This window comes from Mus caroli, chromosome 1 (assembly GCF_900094665.2).
Source record: "Mus caroli chromosome 1, CAROLI_EIJ_v1.1, whole genome shotgun sequence".
Taxonomy (NCBI): domain Eukaryota; kingdom Metazoa; phylum Chordata; class Mammalia; order Rodentia; family Muridae; genus Mus; species Mus caroli.
In genome coordinates, this window is record NC_034570.1 from 146,384,806 (window position 1) to 146,402,070 (window position 17,265).

Consider the following 17,265-nt stretch of genomic DNA (forward strand, 5'->3'; position numbering starts at 1 on the left):
TCTTTGAGTTTGTTTATATAGTGGATTACATTGATGGATTTACGTATATTGAACCAATCTTGCATCCCTGGGATGAAGTGAATGATGGTTTTGATATGTTCTTGGATTCAGTTTCCGAGAACTTTATTGAGTATTTTTGCATCGATATTCGTAAGCGAAACTGGTCTGAAGTTATCTTTTCTTGTTGGATCTTTGTGTGGCTTAGGTATCAGAGTAATTGTGGCTTCATAGAATGAATTAGGTAGTGTTCCTTCTGTTTCTATTTTATGGAATAGTTTGAGGAATATTGGTATTAGCTCTTCTTCAACGGTCTGCACTAAACCATCTGGCCCTGGGCTTGAGGAAATGGCAGCCCAGATGCAACAAGGTTTCTTAGACAGGAAGGAGCCAAGGGCCCAAAATCCACTCAAAGACACACCCCAGTTGACCTAAACTTCTTCATCTGACCCACCTCCAAAAGTTTCCACCGCCCATTATTGCCACAGGTGGTAACTAAGCCTCTACTTCATGATTTTGACATCTGCACACGTGTGTACCATGTGTTCTGCTCATATTTGCCTCTTATTACCTTTCTTGTTCCACCTGCCCTCTTTGTTAGTCTCCAGTTTCCCACTAAACATTCCCTTCTACTTTCATGCCATGTGTGAGCATGTGTGTGCATGTGTGAGTGTGTGTGTGTAAAATCTAGATTCTGGGCTAATGAACTTATCAGCATGTCAGATATAGTTCATTGCCACCAAGACAGATGACCTAAGTTTGGTCTCCATGATCCACATGGTATTAGTAAAGAACAGACTTCTGCAAGTTGTCCTCTGACCTCAACATATACACCATGGCAGACACATGCACCCATACCACAAAATAAATAGATATAATAAAAGTTAAGTTTAAGGAAGTTTAGCTTGAAATATGTATTTCTCTTGAGCTAAAACATACTTGTCTTTCTGTGTCTAGCCTAGCTTGTTTACCGTGGTAATCTCCAGTTCCAGACATTTTTCTGCAAATGACATAATTTCATTCTCCTTTATCATTGACTGAAACTCACATATATGAATTTCTCATATTTTATATTGTATACATACATAATATATGAGCATATGTCACATATAATAAATATGAGACACTCGTGTATATTTTATCTTCCATCAAAGAAATAAAGAACATGTACCATGGAAGAGATTCTTGTAGATAAAGTAGGACAGGTGGAGTTAACAAAGTCCTATGATAGTCTTTAAGCTAAGCTTCAATAGCAGTGGCTACCACCCTGTGGGTCACAACCCCTTTGAGGTCAAACAACCCTTTTACATATTAGATATCCTACATATCAGATATGTAAAATTCATAACACTAGCAAAATTATAGTTTTGAGATAGCAATGACAATAGTTGATGGATGGGGATACCACAAGGTAAGGAATTGTATTAAAGGGTTGCAGCACTAGGAAGCTTGGAGAACTACTATTCTGGAGGAAAATTCTGACTAAATTAGTGCCATATTGTGGAATTGAGTCTTTTTTGCTGCTGGATCGAATCTAATCTTTCACTTAAAATGTCCGAGTTCCTTGTAACCTTTGGAGGTAAGGGTAACAATTATCTACTCAATAATATTATTTATGACAAATGAAGTCCCTAATTGGTCAATTAATCTAGACTTGGAGAAATTGCAAAGAAATGATAAATATCTAGTAGAGACATTGCATTTTGGACTGTCCTAAGTTACTTCTAAAAAATATTTATGGAGCTACAGAGATGGCTCAGGGGTTAAGAACACTGACTGTTCTTCCAGAGGTCCTGAGTTCAATTCCCAGCAACCACATGGTGGCTCACAACCACCTGTAATGAGATCCAATGCCCTCTTCTGGTGTGTCTGAAGACCACAACAGTGTACTCACATACATAAAATACACAAATCTTTAAAAAAATTATTTTTAAGATTTATATATTTCGTTTGTATGCATGTTTGCCTGAGTGTATATATGTACACCATGTGTGCCAGGTGACTGAGGAGGCCAGAAGAGGGTGTCAGATCCCTTAGAACTAGAGTGACAGATGGCTTTGAGCTGCCATGTGAGTGCTGGGAACCACACCCAGGTCCTCTGCAAGAGCAGCCAGTGCTTTTAACTGGTGAGTCATCTCTCTGGTCCCCTGAGTTCCATCTAATGGGCACATCCTGAGTGTAATCCCGAGAGCTACTGTCAGAAGCTGTCTGCCTGGGAAGCAGCAGAGCATCTGAGCCAAGACACATCTGGATCTCCTAGTAAGACACGACTTCTCTGTCAGGGTCCTATTTTCTGGAGCTCCCAGGTGGCCGGGGTGGGGGTGGGAGAAACTGGTCATGTGAATTACTTGGAGTCTGGCTCAGTTCTTATGACAAATTCTGAATTATGTCTGGCAGGAACTCTTGAATAGTTTCATGCAGTGCCTTTAGCAGCCTGTGAGTGTGAATGATTCGTGCCTTGTAGACACAGCACATGGCTACCCATTCCTTGGTTTCTGCTCATCTATACTGTGCCCCTTCGCTCCAGACTCCCTCACTCCAGTTTAGTGCTGTCTAAAGTCAATGCAACCATTGCAGTTCTCCAAACAGACTTGTTCTTGAGAACGTTGGTGGAGATGAGAATCTGCTCAGCTGCTTTGAGAGGATGAGGAGTGAGTCCACGCCACCTCTGGTGGGCTTGCTGTAGTCATTTGTCCCATTTATGATGGCTACTTACCAATGTACATATCATCTGTGAAGCTGTTTTACCACTGCAGTCCATAGGACACACACTGCTTGTCTGCAGAAGGTGTAGTGATGCCAAGTAGAGCTAAAAATACCTAGCTCCCTACCTGTCAAGCTCTGTCACTGCAGTGAAGCATCAGATTGTCACTGCATCTCCAGTGTGGACTTTCAGATCAAGTCCTTTGTATTTTGCTCTGTTCTTTCAGCTTTTCCAAGTATATCCAATGCTCTTGTTTTTTATTCAGAGAGAATTATTACAAAATCTCATGAGTGGTCTAGTCTGGAAAAGTTGCTTTAATTATTGACAAGCTAACCTATTATTCTATGGATGATAAGACCAAAGTCTAGAAATAGAGCCAGTAAAATTTACATCTATATATCAAAAAAACTTGTTAGCCAGCATCCTCAGGTTCCTAGAAAAGGGTTTCAAACTGCACTGTGGGACACTTTCCAGCTGATTCTGCTGGCAGCTGGTGGGGGCACCAAGGGTACAGGACTGAAGTCACTGTTTTGCTCCACCAGCGCAGTCTCCCTTTATGTGAACTTCATTCATCACTCCAGAGTGCACTCAAATAAACGCTTCCAGCAGACTTTTTAAAAATCAGAAAGTACTCATTATAAGAATAGAGTCTAAAGACAAGATAAAACCCATCTTACAAGCCTACCAGCAAATCATCACCCGCGTTTCCTGAGACACAAGGGAGAACACACGCTTCTGCTTTTCAGCCTCCAGTGGATGGGAAGTAGACTCTGTCAAAGATTTGGATCCAGTGACCATAATACAGAGTAATTTAAAATCTTCCGGCAAAAGAACAAACTCAGACTCAATAAAACAAACAAACAAAAATAACTTGCAACTACTTATCAAATCACCTTACCTACCTCGTACTCTCCAAAGGCATCATATATAGTGTAACGTGTACAATAAATTATGGTTTTGTTCACTCATCTTCTCCAGCATTTGCCTGCTTCTAGATATTGAGGGAACATGGTCAGCTTATGATTCTAACTCCAATCATCAAGAGAAAGTTAAATGGTCTCCACAGGACAAAGAGAAGTAAAATACTTTGGAAAGAACTATATGCAAGAGAGCTGTCAGACATGGACTGCCCAGCACAGGGGAGGCAGAGACATGCAGAGTTCTGTGAGTTTGAGGCCACCCTGGTCTACATAGTGAGTTCTAGGGCAGCCAGGACTATGTAAAGAGATCCTACCTCAGAGAGGGTGGGGGTGTTTCAGGTGCTTGAAGGTAATATTCCAGTTATTTGGAAAACCTGCTGGCATGACCTACATGGTTTCCTAAAGATGCCAGTATCACTATACGTACATTTCCTTTCCAAGAAAGACAGAACATGCCCAGAACTTTCAGTGGACAACATATATTAAGAAAAGTTCTTAGAAGAATAATCATAAAATGCATTTTCAATTTTCTAAATTGTCAGATTGATTTAATCATTTTCTGTTACAGTCAAAGACCTAAGAGGCAGTACATGCCAGACTTAGACATAATTAAAACTACAATGAGTAACTCTAACATGTTATCCCTGCGTCTGATTCTTCACAGCCAGTTTCCTGAGTGCCTCTGTTTTTATATAGTGTCTTAGCAATGCTGTTAAGTGTGCAACACTGAACAGAAGAGAAGAATCTTGTGTTTGATCCCATAGCCATGTCATGGGAACATGCAGTCCCTGCAGTGTTGCTGGCTAACCTAAGAAGCCTGCGGGCATGGGGTAGGCGTCCTTAGAAGGACAAGAGTGCAGGCTGCTGCTGGGCACTGCCCAGTGGGCTTGAGAGTCTACCCTTCTCTCCCTGCGGTTTTCTCCAAAGTAAGCCTTGCCCCTTGCTCTTTAAATTTTGTAGGAAATTAGTTTGTAGGAAAATCCTACAATGATGAAGTGTATTATATATGTTTTGTTTTGAGATAGGACCTTTCATAGTCTTGGCTGCCCTTTAATTTGCTATATAGCCAAAGATGGCCTTGAACTCCTGATCCTCCTGCCTCCACCTCCCCAGTGCTGGGTTTCAGGTATGTGCCACGACAGCAAATTAAAATTTATCATTTTTACCACTGTTAACTGTCCAGTAATTGGCATTAAATATGCTTACACTGTTGGCAGTCATCACCGTATCTGCCTTTAGAACTTTTCCTCCCAAAATGAAATTGTGCCTAGTAAACACTAGCTCCCAGTGGCTCCCTCTTTCTTCCTCTGGGAATTTAAGCACCTTAGAGACCTCACATAAGCTATGCTTTTAAATTTGTAAAAAGAAAAGGGCCTTCTTTACTAAACTTCCACTCCCTTGCTCCATTTTGAAGACTCCTGAGAGAAAACTCTCAGCATGGCTTGGGTAACATGCTTGTTCCAGAACAAGCTGACAAGTGCTGTTTCCTAAGCTGGGTTACATGCCACTTGGGCATCTTTCCCAATCTTTCTTCTAAAAGGTCCAAAGTAGTACCCAAAACCACTCTACTGAGTTACTCTAGTTTGTTTTCTTCCAGAACATGCACGTGTGTATGTGTGTGTGTGTGTGTACACATGTGTACTGGCTGGGTTTGTGTGTCAACTTGACACAAGCTAGAGTCATCAGAGAGGAAGTAGCCTCAGTTGAGAAAATGCCTCCATGAGATCCAGCTGTAGGGCATTTTCTCAATTAGTGATCAAGAGGGGAGGGCCCAGTCCACTGTAGGTGGGGCTATCCCTGCGCTGGTGGTCCTGGGTTCTTTAAGAAAACAGACTGAGTAAGCCACATGGACCAAGCCAGTAAGCAGCACCTTTCCATGGCCTCTGTATCAGCTCCTGCCTTCAGGTTCCAGCCCTGCTTGAGTTCCTGTCCTGACTTCCTCCAGTGATTAACTAAGATCTGAAAGTGTAAACTATTGAATAAACTCTTTCCTCCCCAACTTGCCTTTTAGTGTTCCGTCACAGCAATAAAAACCCTAAGACTCTGTGTGTGTGTGTGTGTGTGTGTGTGTGTGTGTGTAACTACCTATTTATATTTATTATAGATAAAAGGAAATCAACTCTCTCTTCCAAGTGAGGGTCTGTACTTTTGATATGTATAAACACTGTAATTAAACATGAAAGTTTGCTCAAATAGCAAGATAATGTTCTTCCCCGCCCCCAGGTTTTTTGATGTTGGTTGGTTGGTTGGTTGGTTGGTTGGTTTTGGACAGGGTCTCACTATGTATCCTTGGCTGGCTTGGTACTCAGTATATAGAAACTATTGGCCTCAAACTCACAGTGATCAGCCTGCCTCTGCCTCCTGAGTGCTTCGATGAAAGGCTTGCACCACCAAATGCCCCCCCGCCCCCGCTTTTGAGACAGAATCTCATCCGTATCCCTGACTCATTTGGCATTTACTGACCCTGAGCTTAAAGCAGTCCTGCCTCAGCCTCCTAAGTACTGGAATTGCAGTTGTATGCTACCCTGTCTAACTGAGAACTATACTTTGTGAGAAATTTAATGATGGGGAAAAACAGTAGAGTCCTAATATCATAGTAGACTCAAGATTGCAGTAGATTCCTTTCTGATTCCTTATACTGTTAGGCATTTGTACTGAGACTATAAACCCCTGAGGCAGTACTGACATTTTCAGCGCCTAACATTGAAAACTAGCAAGATAGATTTGAGTCTGACCAGTGCTGCTCTTTCCAGTTGCCCTTAGCTATACCCTGACCAGGTATAATTCTCTGGCACGAAACTCAGGCTCCACATTGGCATCACGCTGACCCTGTTCATAGACCTCAGTGCCCCTCCACACTCTTGCCCCTAATCTTGGGGGCACACACTTCTGACCAAAGCAACTCACATAGGAAAAGACATATACTCTCTCCTATAGCTCCAGACGGATGAGAGGCCCTCATGAAGCACTGGCACAGAGCAAGCCTAGAGCAGCTGGAACAGGATACCGAGACTCGGTACTTCACATAATGAACGCTCTCGAAGCAGCGAGCATTTAAAACGCTGTAAAGACTTTTCCCTCCAGCCTACTTTGAGTGATGAAGTGATAACTTCTCCACCAAGGCTGCACCACCCAAGCCTCCCCAGCAGCAGAACCAATGGAGGACCTAAAACAATGCCAAGAACCTGTGGGGACAGTTCTCACTCAGACCACACCAGTGACCTTCTGGGCTCCTTATTTTTGGTTGCCGTGTCCTGTATTTTTCCTGTTCTTAGAGTTTATTATCTATATTATTGTTGGCAGGAATCCCAAACTCCGCCACTGTGGCACCCTAGCCAGATGTACCCTGTCCACCCCTCCCTAGTTACTTCTTTCCTATCTTGGCTCACTCCCTCACATACGCCTCACCTCTAAATCCTCTGAGAAGCACACCACACACACAATCCCTGGGAGGACACAGACTACCCCGTGCTTGCCCCCCCCCCCCCCCCGCCATCCGTAGGGGCTTCTAGGTGCTAAGGAAACCCTAAGGAATGACTTGTTTTCTTTCTTACTTACTGTCCAAATCAGTAAATAAGTTCTCCATGGCAGCTTCTTGCATTTTATTTAGAAGCTTAAATTGAGATGCCCATAGCCAAAAGTTTTGGAGTTAAGCCCCAGCCCCACATTACGTGGGAAAACAGGTACAGGGTGTTCCAGAACAGTTTGATGCTAGTTCAGCCATCCTTCTTCCTGTGGTAGAACAGTTTCCATAGGCACAGGCTCTGCATTCAGAGCAGCTGCTAAACTCTGCCCTCACTTGTACCTCTGATAGTTTGTTGTATGTATTCTTTCTGCAGATTGCTCTCAGTCTAAAAGGTAATACTACTTAGAAGTAGCAGTCTGTTCCATTGTTTTACACGTGTTCATGCTTAGAATAGCTTGGGTTTAAAGAAAAATAAAAACTAGAATATCTCACTTTCCTGTGTGATCTATAGGAGGTCTTGTTCTTAACTTCTGGAAATTTGCATACTTTCCGGAACTTATCTTTATGATGTTTGATCTGGTTACAAAGCCTAACGTCTTTAGCCTGGAATTTGCAAATCTTTTTAAAAGGTATTAACCCTACTAAAAGTCGCAGATTCTGTAGATTTGGGTAAAGACTTAGAAAACAGCATCTAGGGTTGGAAAGATGGCTTGGCGGTTAAGAGCACTGACTGCTCTTCCAGAGGTCCTGAGTTCAATTCCCAGCAACCACATGGCGGCTCACAACCATCTGCAATGAGATCCAATGCCCTCTTCTGGTGCATCTGAAGACAGCAACAGTGTACTCACATACATAAAAAAGAAAAGAAAGAAATCAGCATCTAATGAGTCCAGGGTAAACACTGCAGTACTAGCTCCTCTCTCTCTACTGCAGTGACCATGCCATCACACCTGACTGACTCTCCACAGATCTGTGTGTACACTTCCTCTGCTGTAGCTGCTGCCATGCACTGTTTCCAGTGCTCCAAGGTAGCAGCCCGATCTCCAGTGATGGTAAGATGCAGAAAAGCAGGGGCTTTCCCTGTGACTGACAAGCCTATAGAACGTTGGTACCCTGTATGTTTACAGTAGTTTGTGTACTTTTACGTACTTGCCGATCTTTTCTAAAGTCATCATTTGTGTTCTTTTATAGGACAACGAAGGTCAGACAGCTCTTCATTATGGTAAGGTGTTTCTGTGTTACTGCTCCTATCATCTCACCTATCTGAGCCTATATGACTGTAGAGCTGGTAGATATGCAGCGATCCTCATCAGCAATGGGGCTTTTCCACCCACTGCTAAGAACTTAGTTCATTTGTGGTACTGTCAGGAACAACCAAGATGCTAATCTTTGTTATTGTAGAATCTAATTTCTTCCCTAGTATAAAAAAAAAAAAAAGCAAAACTTTGTTGAGGTTGTAGAAATGACTCACTCGGTAAAGTGTGCTGTGCAAGTACGAGGATCTGAGTTCAGATCCCCAGAAGCCACACAAAAGCCAGGCACAGTGGCATGTATCTGAGCCCTGGGCAAAGGCAGAGAGCTCAGTGACAGACCTTGTCTCAAAAGATAAGGTGAACATCGGCAGAGGAAGATACACACCGTAGACCTCCAGCTTCCCTGTGTGTATACAGGGGCTGGCCCCCCTCATATATGCATACACCACACATTAAAAAAATAATAATTTGTTTGAGTCCCTAACGTGCAGTTGTACTATTTTGTAGCTTTAATTGCCCATAGTCAATTACAATCCAAAAATATGAAAACGTGAAAATTCTACAAATAGACAGTTAATCAATTGTAAATTATGTGTGTTCCAAGTAGCAGGAGAGACTCACACCGTCCTTGCTCCTTCAGTTTGGGATGACCCATCTTTTTCACTGACCTGGTGAAGCTATGTATATACCACACTACTCCTGTATTAGTCCCTTGGTAGTGTCTCAGCTACCAGAGCAGCTGATCACAGTGCCTGTGTTCAAGTGACCCTTTGGTAGCAGCCTGACAACTGAGCTGATAGCTCCCTCCTTTGCCTCACCTACCTCAGAGCATCACAGACTGTGAGCACAGTACACTACAATGTTTTCAGAGATAGTATATTCCTTTATCTCATTCCTTACAGCTGGTAATCTCTATATACTGCTGTATATAGATATTATATAGAGGTATAATATATATCTATATATATTACTGCTGGAAGTATATGTGTGTGTGTGTGTGTGTGTGTGTGTGTGTGTGTGTGTGTGTGTTGCTTGGTCCTGTCTTCACTTTCTTGAATTTTTTCTCTCAGATAAAGGGAGACTTCTATAATTGAAAAAAAGTTTAATTCTTAATTTTTGTCTTCTCTACTGATTATCTTTACTTAAGCAATGTATAAAATATAGTAAAAACGATTTGTAAAGCAGAAATATTAGCATGGCTCTTAGAGAACTATTAAATAAATTCAGTTAAATAGCAAGATATTAAAGTATTTCATAAATTATAAAATACTGGCAAATATTCAGAGATTTTATTGTTTATGATTATTATTGAAAAAATACAGCTATCAGTGTTTAAATCAAGTTAAGGTCCACCCACCCGTGGCTGTCTCAGACACACAGGCTGCTTTGCCAGGCTTGGCCCTGCTGGGCTAGGATTAGTATCAGGGCCTCAGATGCCCGTCAGCACCTTTGTCTGGTCCTGCGCAGCTGTTTGGTTGCTGTGAGCGTCGCTGGATCACCTGGGAGTCTAGACTGTAGTACTAGCTGTTTGCAATCCGTGTAAATCAGACTGATGATGAAAACTGAAATGTCTACAAATTTATGAGCTTACTGGTATTACCTAGATAGTAAAACTAGCAGGAAGAAAGGAAACTTGTGAGACTAATTCACTTTTGAACATAAATACCAAAATCCTAAGGAAAATATTAGCAAATGAAACCATCATTGTACTTTAGACACAAAGTTATATCATAATCGTGTTGAGTTCTTCCCACAAATTGAAGGGCGGTGTAAGGTTTTTAAAGTTTATTAGTATGACTTTCTACATTTCTAAGTTAGGTGAAATACCCAATTAAGTAATTCAGATGTATAAAAAGCTTGAGAGAAAAGTCAACTCTCAATTTAAGAAGTTTAGAAGAGTGGCTCAGACCTCATGGGTTTAAGCCAGACTTGTGCTTGACATTCGCGGTCTCCTGCTGACTCTGCACAGACTGTTTAAATCACTCACTTCAGTTCACACTTAGTGAAATGGGGACCATGGCCTCAGACTAGGTATGAGGATATAAGAGGTTAATTTATGCAAAGTGCTCAGGACCATGTCTGATTCCTGCGAAGGATGCAGCAAATGTCAGCAGGCTCTCTGATAGAATCCTCTGATAAAGTAGAAATACAGTATTAGGGTTGGACCCAAGAGTGCATGATCTTTCTGTTATAGGACAGTCAAAAATGGGGAGACTCCAGCATCAGGAGACAGGGGATGATTAATTTAGCAGAAGTGGCTTGGTAAAACTCGGAGGGGTGCTTCTGGGATTCTTATACTGATGTGATAATGAATGTACACGTTACATGAGTATATTCATCTTAAGAAAACATATATATGACTGATACTCTCATGCATGTATTTTGTAGCCTAGTAAAGCTTACACAGAGAGAGACAGAGCCTGTCTGATGTAGAGATCCGGGAGCAGTGTTGTCCTGTCTGTTCTCTCATCTTCCCACTAAATGGCCAAGCTTAGGTGCTTGTTTCCCCCGCTGTCGGATGAAACTCTGGTGGCTGGAAAGGTGCTGTGAGCTTTTCAGCAGTCGAGCTGTGCGAGCAGAGGCACTGTGCATCCAGGATGGGTGGTTCCATATCGACTCCTGTTTGCTACTGTCATGCACATCTGCAGTGCCAGAGAGACCCACAGTATCTTCTGGAAGATAATTAAAAAGAAAGGAGGAAGGGAGGGAGGGGTGTTATATTGTTTTTGAAACAAGGCCCTAGTCTATAGCTAGGATTTACCTGGAACTTGCTATGTAGCCCAGGCTTGCTTCAGACTCATAATACTCCTGCCCAGCCAAAGTGCCAGGACTGCAGGCATGCACTGGTCCTTGGACAGTGAGGCAGAGCTAATATCCACAACTATACCATGAGTAAACACATATCGATGCTGATATCCTGTGTGCTTTTATAATCATCTTTCTGTTCACTGAGACATTACACATTAATAAAAGTGATCCTTAATTCAGATCGTGTCCAAAATACATCTATTGAAACACCCTCTATTTCTGTCTCTCAGGTTATATTAATTACTGTGGAAAGAACCAAGCAAAGAACTGTATATGTTACAATCAACATAATTAAACACTAAAATAATATCACTAGTCAGACATTTGACATTAAAGATATATACAACTAAAATGTTCTGACAACTCAGGAATGTTTCATAAAAACACTTTCCAATTAATAATCACTTTTAGAGGACTTCACCTTTAGTTTTATTTCTTTGCTAGTTTACTGGACTTGTAATAGATACTTTGAGAATAGTGAGAATCATCTTATATGTGATAATAATAGTGACCATTTATTAAGCACCTATTATATGCCTAGGAGTCTGTTGAACATTTAGTCATCTAATGTTATTTAATCCTTTTTATTTAGTGGGTGCTCAGTGACTGTTGATTTGGTTTTAGGACCTTAACCTATTGTTGGAATTTTCACAGAACTGTGAGTGTGGTTAAATACAGTGAGTGCAGACAGTGTTGGGGAGGTCTTTAGGGGCTTAGCTATTACTTTTTATGAATTATGGTTGAGCTTGACAGCTGTCCTTGTGTTGACAGCTCTTCTGATTATAGCAGTTGTCAAACTCCATCCTTAAGCAGGCTGTAAATCCTGGCTTCTTCCGATTAAAACTGGGTCAGAGCCAATCGCAGGTTAACTAGAGGCCATTATTGTACTACTGGACATCTTTACTAGTTTGTCCTAAATGGTCTTTGTGTGGAAACATATTAAAACCCTTATTTACCCACATTTTACCTGAGTGTTTTGAGTCTTCAAATATTGGTCCTCTTGTTATTTTGTGTTTAACTGTGGTCCTTGCTGGAGTACGTTGCAGTAAGTGTGGTCTTCCTTATAAATGGCCTGTTAGCTTTCCCCTCCTCTTCCTCCATTGGGAATACTAATATCATTGCATCTGTGTCTCCCAGGGGAAATCAAGGCTTTTCCTTGCACGTGTGGTCATGTGATTGCAGAGTGGGCCGGCTTTGTATCCTCCTGAGCCCTCAGGCTTCCACGGAAAGCGCCATCTGTTCTGCTCCTTCCGTACTGTTCCAGGGCAGTGGGAGGAGGAATTAGAGAGAAAATAAATAAAATTTTAAAAAAAGAAAGAAATTCATCATCAGAACCCCGAGGATTAATGGAGTCAGAAGGCTCCCTGCCCTGAATGGGAATCCATCTTCACCTGGGCCAGTGTCAGGGCTGCCTGTAAGGCACTTGACAGATAGAGGTTCCCAGGGCACCATAAATTCAGCAACTGTGCCGGTCCCTGTAGACTGGCTCAGGCTTTTCCAACATGGGCTTCAGACTGTGTCTGTCTTTCCCAGCACAGTGTGGGCACCGATGTGGCCCCTTGCTGATTTGGTGACTGTTATCACTGGTCCCCCTCTCTGTTCTTGCCTTCTTTCTCTTGTCATCTTTGCCTTTGTTTTTGAGAGTATGAGGAGATTACACGTTCTCGCTTGTGACCTGTGATTCCCTAAAGATGCAAAAGGGAGGAGAATGAATTTTGAGTAAATTCTAACTTCTCTCAGCACCATTCTGGATAGAGCGGACAAAACCAAACCAAATCAAACCAAACCAAAGCATGCACTGGGATAGCTCACCATGGGATTGGAGGCCAGGTCAGTTTCTTCAACAGCAATTTGTTGGGCATCTGCGTGGACCAGTCTCCCCCAGGTACCAGCCTGCCCCTAGCATGCGCCCTTCACATCAGCACAAAATTAACTTGTGTGGCTTTGTAGGCGGGATCCCACCATTTATGTCAGCCCCTCTTTTCTCTCTGGTATTACTCCCTGCTTGCTTCTGCTTCTGTGTGGGTCTGTCTTGTTTATAAACCTCAGGTGCTTGTTAATAAAATCCCTTTTATATAGGAATGTACACCACACCCTGCTCTGAAATACTGTGAGTTAAATCTCACTTCTTAGTTAGACTGGAGCTAAAATTCTACTCACATCTGTCCTGCTAGGGGACTCTCACACAGCGCAAGTATTGTTTCCTTAGGAGAGCTGCAGTCAGCTAGCCATAGGATTAAATTCTTCAAGCCCTCCTCCCTCTGCTCCTGAGTCTGAATCCTGAGATTATAGCACACTTCACTGCTCGGATGCTGACTCCATGGCACGGCACATGTGAGGCCACCCCTTTGCCTGAAAGGTCACATTCTGCATCTTTAGCAGACGTCTGCTTAGCCCCATCCCCCTGCTTAAATGTTGGCTTTCCTGAGTGACAGACTTATATATGGAGTTTCTGACTCTGTTAAAAAGGTCCCAAGCAAAGCTAGTGGGCCTCGCAGGACCTTGATTCTGGCGGTGTGAACGCTGAGTGCCGTTGTTTAGAAGGTAGCTGTCCCATGGATAGTTCTTCACAGCTTGTGTCCCCTCGAAGCTGCTGGACGCCATGCATCTTTAACTTTCTTCTATTTTATGGGACTCTGCGCATTTCAGCCGAAGTAGATATTCAGTTATTCATGATTAAACTCCAGAAATTTGGAGTAACAATGTTAGCTGAAGTTATTTGAGGGTGCAATTCTAAATGACCAGTGTCACTTGGTGGTCTGGGCATATGGCTCTGTGGTAGAGAACATGCTTAGAACACATAAGGCCCCAGCATCACAAAACAGAATGGCGAGAGGAGATTTGGACAGAAAGGTTCTAATTTTAAACACTTTATTTGATCTTGGGCCTTGGCAAAGACAGTCCTGCCTCTACCTGTCCCTATTTTGATGTTGTCTCAGGATATACCACATCCGTTATATCACCACTCAGCAGCTGCCCTAGGATTGTGTCTTAGTCAGGGTTTCTATTCCTGCACAAACATCATGACCAAGAAGCAAATTGGGGAGGAAAGGGTTTATTCAGCTTACACTTTCATACTGCTGTTCATCACCAAGGAAGTCAGGACTGGAACTCAAGCAGGTCAGGAAGCAGGAGGTGATGCAGAGGCCATGGAGGGATGTTCCTTACTGGCTTGCTTCCCCTGGCTTGCTCAGCCTGCTCTCTTATAGAACCCACCCAGCCCAGAGATGGCACCACCCACAAGAGGACCTCCCCGCTTGATCACTAATTGAGAAAATGCCTTACAGCTGGATCTCATGGAGGCATTTCCTCAACTGAAGCTCCTTTCTCTGTGATAACTCCAGCTTGTGTCAAATTGACACAAAATTAGCCAGTACAGATTGAAACAGACAATTGCTTCTCCTATTCTTCATCTGTCCATTCATCAAATGCTTCTCTCACATACAAGAGACCCCACAGCACTGAGGGCAGAGAGAGGGCTCTCACACAGGCGGGTATTAGTTCAGAAAGTCTCTACTTTGGCTCACTTAGAACCAGGTTCTCTCTGGTTATGGACAGGAGCTTAGTGACTAAGTATATTAGGATAGGGAATATAAAAAGATGTCAGAGGGCCACTGAGATGGTCCAGCCATGACAAGACTAGGCTCACAACCAAAAGAATAAAAAGGCACCAGAGCTGCACCAGTTACAGCCCACCATGACCTGGCTTTTGCTCAACAGCTCTTGCCTCCTTCACAGCATAAAACCTGGAAGTTCTAAGCTAGAAACAGCGCCCGCCTGGGAGTGAACATAGCCAGGTCCTGGAATTATTAATACCAGTAGGGCAGTGCATATGCACACACCCGCACACAACAGTTGGGCCAGCTTGAAGATTTGGGGAAATGTAGAAATCATCACTCCTGAAAGCTGATTGAGGACTGTAACCATCTCAGAAGGACACAAAGCTCCCATCTCATCCCACGATCAGCCTCAACCCGAGGAATAAGCAACAGTAGTCTCCGGGGTGGGAGCTTAGGAGGGAAGAACGGACAAGGCTCCTGTGGTTCTGCATCTGGAAAAGTACACAGACTATTTCAGAAAACAGAGAACACTTTCCAAGAATATTAGCAAGTAGAGTATACCCAAGTACAAATAAAGTATTACCCAGGGGTCCAAATTGGTTTAATAGTTTGAAATCATTACATTATACCATAGTCATCAAAACAAAGCATAAAAAAACATCTGATATAGGTGGGAAGGGCTGTTAACAAAATTCATCCTCCTGTTGTGGCTACAATAACCATATAGAAGCCCAGTGGTCTTCACCATTAACCCCGCACTCAGGCCACAGGGGCAGATTACTCTCTGAGTTCAAGGCCACCCTGGTCTACCTGGTAAGTTCCAGGACAGCCAGGGCTGCATAGTGAGACCTTGATTCAGAAGCAACTAGCAAAATAGGAGTAGTGGGAGCTTCCTCAGCCCGTGGAAATCAGTGGCTTAAGCCATGTGCAGTGTTGAAAGGCCAAGTGTTCTTTCCCCTCTGCACAGCACGTCCTCATTCCTTTACCCTAGAGTTGGCTGTTGCCATGTTTGTAAGTTCTCAGAGCAGGAATCTCAACTGTATCCTTGACAGAGCTGGTGCAGCCTCTGCTCAATAAAACGGCCTCTGTGCCTTTTCTCAGAAGGCTTGCTGCTCTTGTGTGATGTGTCGCACCACAAAAGCCACTGGAAAATGTCTTGAGTAAGGGGAATTACAGCTGTAAAAAGGGTCTGTCCTCCCTGGCTTAAGAGTCAGGAAAATCACCAGTATCATCTGGTGAGCCCTCCTGTGTGCCTGTCCAGTCATGTCCCTCCTTAGTGCCCCCTGTAACCATGGTGATTGCCAATATTCAGTTTTTGTTTAGTTTTGTTGAAACAGTGTGCTTCCAGCTGGCCTAGAATGCCCTGTGCAGACCAGGCTGGTCTTGAACTTTGACCCTCCTGCCTCTGCCTCCCAGGTGCTGGATTTCAGGTGTGTGCCACCCTGCCCAGCTTTATTGCAGATTTTATATGAATGCTTTCTCTTATAGTTTCACTACATATTTGCATGTCTAAGAGATAATGTTTAATTCTATTTTTACATATTTCTTTAAATAGAATAATAAATAATTCTTTAAATAGAATCCTACTAGACTGCATTATTCTGGTTTTTTTTTATTCTTCAACATTATGTCTTTGAGACGAACCCAATGGTGTATGAAGTTGGGGTTCCTTAGTTTCCCCTTCCAGATGAGCAGTGTCTGTGCCTACATGTTACTGCTCATGAGCGGTTGAGCCGTCTGCATTTGATGCCCATGGAGAAAGGTGCTGATACCGACAGTCTTCAGATATCAGCTGGGGAATGAACACGGGCAGGAAATCTCTGTAGACTGTCACTAGAAGCAGGTCCTTCTTTGGAGGGGTGTGTGTTTAGGGACAACCTGTAATGACAAGTTATTGTCCAAAGTGACTGCCCCAGAGTTCATGCTCCGGATCTAAGGGCACTTTCCCTGCACCAGGTCTCCCCCGATCACCTTTCGTGTGTGTGTGTGTGTGTGTGTGTGTGTGTGTGTGTGTGTGTTGCTGTTATGATTCATTTGGTGTAAAATGCCTGCTTTTGCCTTCAGCTCAGTCATCTCAGAGCCTTCTAATTGTTAGATATTTGTTTCCTCCTTGCTTGTAATCCTGGCTTTGTCATAAATCTGACTTCTGTATATATGCTGAAGAGTAGAAAGCTCTCTGCTCTAACCTTTGGTCTGTTTGTCTGTCCTGGGGGCAGTAACAATACCATCTTCATCACAGGTCTTGATGTTGGGGGTCTCCCCTCCTGTGCCTTAGACTCAGCGACCCCAATAATGCTTTTCACTCCGCTCAGGGTCTTCAGGACTGAGAGATGGCTCAGTGGGTAAAGCACTTACTGGATCATCACTAGGGAGTGAGTCCAGGCCCCGACACACACACACACACAAAAGCAGGGCTGCACGTCTCTAACCCCAGTTCTGAGGAATGGAGACAGGATTCCAGGAGCTTGCTGGCCAGCCAGCTCCAAGTTCAGGAAGAAACCCTTGTGGGGAGCATGAAGGAGGATGTTTGCTGCTGATCTTTTTTTTTTTTTTTTTT

At 43.1% G+C, this 17,265-nt stretch overlaps 1 protein-coding gene across 2 annotated transcripts in view; it reads left to right on the plus strand.

The window, feature by feature from the left end:
- The window catches only part of Acbd6 (acyl-CoA binding domain containing 6), a 136,717-nt gene that overhangs the window by 118,175 nt on the left and 1,277 nt on the right, over positions 1 to 17,265 (plus strand). For both annotated transcript variants that reach the window (XR_003837170.1, XM_021161212.1), the window contains one exon: positions 8,279 to 8,309. Coding sequence is in view for 1 of the 2 variants with exons in the window: in XM_021161212.1 (XP_021016871.1) it covers positions 8,279 to 8,309 (31 nt within the window). In the remaining variant the exon portion in view is untranslated. The remainder of the gene's footprint in view (positions 1 to 8,278; positions 8,310 to 17,265) is intronic.